This window comes from Sinocyclocheilus grahami, unplaced genomic scaffold, assembly GCF_001515645.1.
Source record: "Sinocyclocheilus grahami isolate Dianchi unplaced genomic scaffold, SAMN03320097.WGS_v1.1 scaffold100.1, whole genome shotgun sequence".
NCBI classification, from domain to species: Eukaryota; Metazoa; Chordata; class Actinopteri; order Cypriniformes; family Cyprinidae; genus Sinocyclocheilus; species Sinocyclocheilus grahami.
In genome coordinates, this window is record NW_015505279.1 from 905,013 (window position 1) to 914,739 (window position 9,727).

At 37.1% G+C, this 9,727-nt stretch overlaps 1 protein-coding gene across 1 annotated transcript in view; it reads left to right on the top strand.

The window, feature by feature from the left end:
* Positions 1–3,787, top strand: part of dync1i2a (dynein, cytoplasmic 1, intermediate chain 2a) — a 37,828-nt gene extending 34,041 nt beyond the window's left edge. The window contains exons 14-17 of the mRNA XM_016276283.1: positions 769–913; positions 998–1,138; positions 2,872–2,997; positions 3,368–3,787. Of these exons, the coding sequence (XP_016131769.1) occupies positions 769–913; positions 998–1,138; positions 2,872–2,997; positions 3,368–3,481 (526 nt within the window). The 3' untranslated portion in view covers positions 3,482–3,787. The remainder of the gene's footprint in view (positions 1–768; positions 914–997; positions 1,139–2,871; positions 2,998–3,367) is intronic.
* Positions 3,788–9,727: the final 5,940 nt, after the last annotated feature.

Below are 9,727 nucleotides of genomic sequence, written 5' to 3' on the forward strand. Positions count from 1 at the left end.
TTTTTTACATAATTTTATTAGTAAATAGTAATTATGTACAGTTTATGTACACTACCATTCGTATATATACTGTATATGTATATATATATTTTTAATTTTTTTGTAAGAAATAATAGTTTTAGTCATCTAGGACACATTAAATTGATCAAAAGTGACAGTAAAGATATTCATAATGTTAGTATTGAAACTTCAGTTTTGCCATCACAGGAAAAAAAAAGCATTTTAAGAGAAAACTGTTTTTATTCAAAGAGAAAACAGTTGTTTTAAATTGTAATAGTATTTCACAAAATTACTGTTTTTGCTGTTTGTTGATCAAATAAATGCAGCCTTGGTGAACATAAGAGACTTAATCTTACAGACCCCAAACTTTTGAATGCTAGTGTTGCTATTTCATTGCAAGTAAATAGTGAATAAATATGTATAAGGAAATTAATATAGAATTTCTATTAATAATACGTTTCTGATGTCTACTGTGACTGTAGAGCTTTACTGAGGCAGAAATCATGTTATAATTCATCACTATCTCTCTAAACTTTCTTCCTAAAAGTTCTAGCACAAGTTTTTGTATCAAAAATATGGAAAGCAGTTTGTTTTTATGAATGGGATGTAGTCGATGTGTTTGTGTGTGCTGGAATGAGCTGAGAGAGTTTCCTCTTCATTGGTGATGCTGTGATTATCTGATCCTCTACACAGACACACACACACACACTCAGCATCTCTCACACGGCTGTTGTGTGTGTCTCTCTGTGTGTGTGTGTGTGTGAGCAGTCGGGCAGGTATCAGTGAGATGTTTGAGGGGCATCATGGTCCAATCACAGGCATTCACTGTCACACAGCGGCAGGACCCGTAGATTTTACTCATCTCTTCCTGACCGCCTCATTTGATTGGACCGTTAAACTCTGGAGCACCAAGGTAGCACAGCATTCATAAACACTTATTCCATAACGCTGTCATTCACGAGTCTCTCGGCTGACTGTGTTTCTCTCTCTGCTGTAGAATAACAAGCCGCTGTACTCGTTTGAGGACAACTCTGATTATGTTTATGATGTTATGTGGTCTCCGGTGCATCCCGCTCTCTTCGCCTGTGTGGACGGACTCGGACGCGTCGACCTGTGGAACCTCAACAATGACACAGAGGTGAAACATGAAATATTACTGAGCAAATGAGGCACATCAACACACGCTGACATATTTAGTATTAAAAATAATGGACCGAACTGTTATCCACCACTATTTATTTTAAATTTTTTAGGGTTGAGCAATATAGTTAAAACAATTATATAAAACACATTTTTTCAGCCTGTTGACATTATTCAGCATATATGGATATTTATGTATTTGCTCTGAAATCACTTCATGAAAATCACTTTTCAGTCAGTTGTTAAAACAAACTGTTACTAATTAGATTTAATATTTTTTTTATTTTTATTTTTTTTTAAGTAATACTCAATTGCATGAAAATTAATCAAACACTGTGGAGTTATGGCGCTTTAATATTCAATAACCTTTCTGCCATGAATAGTGTTAAATGAAAAGATAATGGACAGCATATACAATACTGTTGAAAAGTTGAAAGTGTTTTTTTTTCTCAAAGAAATTATATATTTTTTTGGCTAAGATGCATTTGGTTGATCAAAAGTGACAGTAAAAACATTTATAACGTTACTAAAGAGTACTATTCCAAATAAATGCTGTTCTATTGAAGGTTTATTCATGAAGGAATACTGAAAAACGTGCATCATTGTTTACAACAAAATATGAAGCAGCACAACTGTTTTTAACATTATTGATAATGATAAGGATTTCTGAATGATTTTAGAATGGCAGACGGAATAAATTACATTCTAAAATATATTCAAATAGAAAACCGTTATTTTAAATTGGAATAATATTCACAATATTATTTTATCGTTATTTTTTTTGATCAAATAAAGACTTCATTGGTGAACATTTGAAAGGACTGCTTTGAAAAACTTTTTCTTTTTTTTTCTATTTTGAACAGTAGTGTGTGTGTATATAAACCCGCATTGCATTTAAAATATGATTTATTACTAAATGTGTACGGCATGAAATATAATGCTATAGAAGTAATTTTTGGTTATTTCCTACTGTATACAGTAAGTTTACTGTACATGTTTTACTACTACTTTGACAGTTTGAGTCCAAATTCACAACAAGGCAATCAGAGTGTGTTTGTTGATCCATGTTCTTATATGCTATTTCTGCTAGAAGGTTCGTGTAGAAGGAAACCAGTGCATGAAAATGTACAATTTATTGTGATCAGCCTTGTCCTGTGTGTAGTTAAACATATGTTTGACAGCCAGTTACTTTCAAATATCAGCATGGAAGTTATGAATCAAGTTAAAAAGTAGAAAGTGAAATTGAAATCGTGTACAATTGTCAACAGTGTTAATGGTATTATTAAAAAAAGCTCAGCTAACCTGTGTGTGTGTGTGTCTGTCTGTCTGTCTGTGTGTGTCTTTGTGTGTGTGTGTGTGTGTGTGTGTGTGTGTCTTTGTGTTTGTGTCTGTGTGTGTGTGTGTGTCTCTGTGCGTGTGTGTGTGTGTGTCTGTGTGTGTCTGTCTGTGCGTGCGTGTGTGTGTGCGTGTCTGTCTCTTTGTGTCTGTGTGTGTGTGTCTGTCTGTCTGTCTTTGTGTGTGTGTGTCTGTCTGTGCGTGTTTGTGTGTGTGCGTTTGTGTGTGTGTGTGTGTGTTTGTGTCTGTCTGTCTGTCTGTGTGTCTGTCTGTCTGTCTGTCTGTCTGTCTGTGTGTGTGTGTGTGTGTGTGTGTGTGTGTTCTGTCTGTCTGTCTGTGTGTCTGTGTGTGTGTGTGTGTGTGTGTGTGTGTGTGTGTGCGCGTGTGTGTGTGCAGGTGCCCACTGTCAGCATGTCTGTGGACGGCAGTCCCGCTCTGAACAGGCTGCGCTGGTCTCAGTCGGGCAGAGAGATCGCCGTGGGTGACTCAGAGGGACAAATCCACATTTATGACGTCGGCGAGGTGAGAGAATAGAGTTTACTTAAGACACATCACAGACCGACTACACGGTAACACCTTCGGTGGCTTTCTCTCTCCCGCTCCCATTCTGTCACTGAGACAGTCGTGTAAAAAGCCCAAGTGGAGTCTCTAAAGATGACACACACTACAATTGCATGTCTGTCAGAGAGGGGCCCTTCAGGGGCCACAGTGGGCCTCTGTCACTCAGCAGATAGAGTAGAAGAATGAGGTGGAGGATTGTTAGCCAGGGGTCAGTTCACTCTGACAATCCCAGAATAGTTTGATCTTCTGCGGTGTGGCCACTGCAGACTTTACACCTCTTTACCAAACACTCCTGTATTATGTTTCTCTCTCTCTCTCTGTTCCACCAAAGCAAATCGCAGTCCCGCGAAACGACGAATGGACCCGCTTCGTGCGGACGCTGGCGGAGATCAACGAGAACCGTGACGATGCTGAGGAACTGGCCACTCAGCGCCTCGCCGCTTGATCGTCATGGAAACCAGCAGATCTCAGAAAGCTGGAATCACGTCTCTCTCTGGAAATGAAATGATTTCTGTGTGCTTTGAAACCTTTGATTCTGCCTTTTGTTTGGAATAAAAATATGAAGCATGGTGCGAGAGCAGAAGCTCCTCATCATCAGCCCACGACCAGAAGCCTTAACATTTGCATGCAAAAAAACCTCATAATGAATGTTTCTGTTTCTATCCAGGTATCTCTGAGCATGCTAAACTCTCAGCTTATTATGCACAGCCAAATATGAACTATCTCATTAAACCTGTGTCTGGATCCCCCCCCCCCCCCCAAAAAAAAAAAAAAAAAAAAAAAAAGCATGCTAAACTCTCAGCTTATTATGCACAGCCAAATATGAACTATCTCATTAAACCTGTGTCTGGATCCCCCCCCCCCCAAAAAAAGAAAAGAAACAATCTTTGCATAAAGAATATGAAGCTGTTTTTGTATTCTTTTTATGACAGCTGAGCACATTTTAAAGCAAAACAAAAAGTTTAAAGGAATAAATTTGCTGCCTTACATTTACACAGGTTTAGTATTACAGGTTTTTTAGTGTAATACAGTAAAATAGAATTGGGGTGAGGGAGTGTGCTTAAGTGCTAGATGTCATAAATGGTGTAAAATGTAATAAGAATAGTTTTCTTTTGATTTTGGGGTGAAATATGTTTTTGAGAGGTTTCATCAGATTTACCCTATCATCTAACATCTGCACTATTCTCAATACTGTCAAACCTTTGTTTTTACTTGATCACAGACCGAGAGCATTGTAGGGATCTACCTCTTTCAGATCTTGTGAGTGGGTCATATTTAGCATCACATATTGAGTTTGGTGGAGATTTCTGCTGTCCAACTGTGCACCAAATGCTGGAATAATTTGTGACATTCAACTGTTTCTTTTTGTGTTCCTGTTAATGATCGATCTTGTTCCTCTCCACCTCAGCAGAGGCACAATCACATATTTCTGATGCATATCAATATACCGGGTTGACTTTCCAAAAATCTGTTTAGTGTCTCTTTTAGAGAACCACGTCTTTCTCTTCCAGTGTTCCTCGCCTGTTTGAAACGCTCACAGTAACTTTTGCAGAATGTCTTTGTATATCTGAATTCTTTTTCTAAGCCAAATCTTCGGTAAATCTCTTGTGATTTACCTCGAATCCGTTTGAAGTCATCCTGTAGTGTTTTGCAAGGATTCCAAAGCGTTGCTTCCAGCTGTTTCTAACAGTATTCCTCATGTTTAATGGAATGTCCAATAAATTCTGCATTTGAATTGTAACAATTGTAATTTATTTCAATAAATGACAATGCAATAATCAAATGCATTTAAACCAAATATCTGTTCATGTGTTCACATTTGTATTTCCTGTTTAATTCCATGTTCCCATAAGCAGGCATAATCTTAAAAAATACTTTTGCATGAATACTTTCTTAATACTTTGGCCATTGCTTGAAAATTCCACAGGTTTGTTTACTATCAACCATGTGTGTGTGTGTATATATATATTTGTGCCTATATGCAATTTAGTCTGAATATACAGTAACTTCAAATGTCCAGCAGAGTCAAATATTGGAGAGACTGTCCTCCGAAGTGAATGTAAACCAATCTCTGCAGAAGGTAACTAAAGCAGACTGTGGAGATCTGAAAACCGTCCGGCCCGATCACTCTCAGCGCCACCCGGGCGCACGGTTTGATGACATCGGCAGGGGTCACCGGCGAGGCTGCACTACAATGCAAAGAAGCTCTATCATCATGCCTGCAGAAGAACCTCATCCTGCTATGCATGGATTCAAAAAAGGTGTAGAGCATCTACATAACACTGACAGCAATTTAAAAAGTTGAGCTGCAATCCAAAAGTGCTTTTTTTTCATGCATTCATGTTTAGATATTGTCTGGAATGGGATATCTATGAGATTTATAGTTGTCTGTAACCTGGATAGATGTGGGTCATTCTCAGGTGCCACCTGTGCCTCAGTGCCCATGGCGTACTGCTTTAGCATATAGGCTACTGAGACACATTTGATAGGCTTGATTAAAGCTGCTGAAAATTCAACTTGCCATCACATGAATAAAGTATTTTAAAGTATATTCAAAAAGAAAACGGCTATTTTGATTTCTAACAATATTTCACAATATTAACGTTTTACTGTATTTTTGATTAAATAAATGCAGCATTAGTAAAATCTTACCAAGCCCAAACTTTTAAACGGTGGTGTACATGTTGCTTTGATTTAAATTAACTGTGTCTAACAGTTAATTTGATCATTGCCCTCATCAGAGACTTTTTGGTTTGTGTGTGTGTGTGTGTGTGTGTGTGTTTCAAGACAAGTAAATGTTCAACACACACACACACACTCAAGTGGGCATTACTGATGTATTTTATATTGTAGAATAAAATATGAAAATATCTTGAGTTTGTATTAACCACAGACCTTATTTCAGGTATTTAACCAACATGCCTATTCAAAACAGCCATTGGCTTTAGGATAATGCAACTAAAATGCATCAACCCTGCACTCTGTTATGTATGATTTAATTATAGTGACAAGACACACAAACTGAGTGATAAAACTTGAACTTAAAGGGGTGGTTGATTGGGTTTTTTCTAGGCTTGATTGTTGTTAGAAAACACTCTCTGTCTTTCTGTTGAGTCCAGACATGTCTTACTCCTCCTTTTTCTCTCTCTCTCTCATTCTTATATATACAACGCATTCTCTCTGAATTCCTCCTTCTGTATCCATCTCTCTCTCTTGATATTATGTTTTAAATATGTCTTACTTAGTGTGTTTCAAGACAAGTAAATGTTCAACACACACACACACACTCAAGTGGGCATTACTGATGTATTTTATATTGTAGCATAAAATATGAAAATATCTTGAGTTTGTATTAACCACAGACCTTATTTCAGGTATTTAACCAACATGCCTATTCAAAACAGCCATTGGCTTTAGGATAATGCAACTAAAATGCATCAACCCTGCACTCTGTTATGTATGATTTAATTATAGTGACAAGACACACAAACTGAGTGATAAAACTTGAACTTAAAGGGGTGGTTGATTGGGTTTTTTCTAGGCTTGATTGTTGTTAGAAAACACTCTCTGTCTTTCTGTTGAGTCCAGACATGTCTTACTCCTCCTTTTTCTCTCTCTCTCTCATTCTTATATATACAACGCATTCTCTCTGAATTCCTCCTTCTGTATCCATCTCTCTCTCTTGATATTATGTTTTAAATATGTCTTACTTATATGCGAAGTATGCATGCTTAAATGTATACATTAGCTTCTCTTGATTTAAAGGCCCCAATAAAGACATGAATGTTAGGACTACAAGGGTAAAGGAGTTCGTGATGAAACCATGAAGACAGTTCAGCATTCTTCGCAAAAGTCTATTCCTAATATGTCCATGTTTTTCTGTACATGTGGCTATTTTATATAAACACATGTTCTTGGCCAAAGATCCTACGTGTATGTTATTCATATCCTCATTGGTTAAGAGGATGAAACTCCCCTCGACATATGCCTATATAATATCTGTATTTCTATGAATAAATTGAAGTATTGAGGATACATTTGACTGTGTGTTTTCTTACTTCCCGACCGTATTTACACTTTAAGGAGACTGAGAAAAGGTCACGGTGGCAAAGAGAATTTACAAAGGGACCAAATTGTTATTCTTTATTAACAATTGTTTTTATGGGGTGCAGTCTAACATGTGTTAATGCTTCGTTAAAAAAAATTACCAGCCATTTTTGTAGGCATTAAACTGCCAACATTTTAAAAGATGATATCTCCGTTTGCATTGAACTTTCAGCTTCGTAACTTTGCAGATATTGTTTATGCTCAAACAGCAACATTACACACAAATTAAAGTTTAAAAAAGTGAAATCGCAATCAACCACCCCTTTTTTAACCAGTTATATATTTAAATTGTAAGCATATAATTTCCACTTTACTGTGACAAAGAATGTTGTACTCTGTGGTTATTAACATTTGGTTATTTGCGAGGCTGAAACCTTGTATTTAACATTGCCAAGCTAACTGAGAACTATTCTGAATACTGAGAGAACGTGTTCCCTTATTGTGTTGCCACAATGTCTATTGTAGCTACTAAAGGAAATGTTGTTTAGTGTTGTGTGATGAACAGTTTTTGTTCAAAACCAAACCAGTTGAGATCCACTGTATAATGTAACATTTTAAAAATGCAGAATTTTTGTTTAAAGCATTCCTCATTCAAAGTCCAAAAAGAGAGACTGTGCTCCTGATACACACACCTGTTGAAATCAGCTCAGTGTCTGTGTCTTTAGTCTCGCAGGGAAACTCCAGACTTGCTTTGGAAATCCCTTTAATTATCTTTGTCCAGAAGTACTCATATGTTTTCAGTTCTGCTGAATTCTTCTTCATGAGCACATTAATTCCTGAAACCTCAAATCTGCGAATCTTAATGCAAACCAGCCCTCTGATTCACAGAACAGCAACACCCAAAACAGACAGCAGAGCCGCGGCGCTGATCTAGAGTTAGACCACTCCATCTGAGCTGTTTTTAAAGCATTGTGTTTCAGACAGCACAGCTGATCCAGGAACAGCACAGAGAGGCTTCATGAGTGTGATTGTAGGAGGGCGGTGGAATAAGTCTGTGGTTAGACTCAAAATGAAGCCAAACCACGGCAGTATAAGTCAAGCAGAGAGAGACAGAGCACCGGCCACAAACAAACCCATGCACACACTGAAAAACATATGGGCGGAATAACACTGATAGCCACAAACACACACACATCAGGACTCTACTTCAACTACACACAGACACACGCAAACACACACACACACACAGACAGAAACACACACACACACACACACACACACACACAGACAGAAAAACACACGCACGCACACACACACGCGCGCACAGACACACACACAGACAGACAGACACACACACACACACACACACAGAGACACACACGCACGCACACACACACGCGCGCACAGACACACACACAGACAGACAGACACACACACACACACACACACAGAGACACACACGCACGCACACACACACGCGCGCACAGACACACACACAGACAGACAGACAGACACACAGACACACACACACACAGACAGACACACACACACACACACACAGACACACACACACATATTTTATTTTTTACAATATTAGTGGAAAAGAAGTGCACTTAATTGTATTGATGTGCACTTGTAGTGTACTTCAAATCTTAAAAGTATATATTTAAAAAAGCTGTATGCACAGATAATACAATATTAATTACATAAAAGGCCACCTAAGTGTACTTACAGTGGGGAAAAAAAGTATTTAGTCAGCCACCAATTGTGCAAGTTCTCCCACTTAAAAAGAAGAGTAACTTTCATCACTGTTTAACACATTAAGTGCACATTGAAATAATGTCAAATCCAAAATTGTATTTAAAGTACATTTTCAATCATTTGTTTTATGTTATGTTTTAAAGAAGTACACATACAGCTGCATCTCAATAAATTAGAATGTCGTGGAAAAGTTTCAGTAATTCAACTCAAATTGTGAAACTCGTGTATTAAATAAATTCAATGCACACAGACTGATCACTCACACCCTTCACAAGGAGGGTAAGCCACAAACGTTCATTGCCAAAAAAGCTGACTGTTCACAGAGTGCTGTATCCAAGCATGTTAACAGAAAGTTGAGTGGAAGGAAAAAGTGTGGAAGAAAAAGATGCACAACCAACCGAGAGAACCGCAGCCTTATGAGGATTGTCAAGCAAAATCTGTTGACATGCAAAGTACAAACTGTAGTGTATTTGATATAACATTTAATGATAAAATATTTTAAATGTATTCAATTGCATCTACATCATTACAATCAAATCTGTACATTCTGCAGTACCCTTCATTTAAAAAAAATAGAATTAAGAAATTCAATAAAAAAGTCCTACTTAAGTGGGTCAAAAACACTAAAGTTCCGCTAACTATAACACATAATACGTTAATATGCAGTTAAGTTCCCAAAAACATACTTAAGTATTTTTTTTATTATTATTATTATATTTGGTATATATTTATATTTTGTAAAAAATACTCTTCTTAAAAGTGTGCTTTAAACGTTTCCCAAAAATATATGCTTCCCAAAGATATATATTCCTATCCTCTAATCTACAACCCATATACAATATATATATATGTATATATATATATATATATATGTATATATATA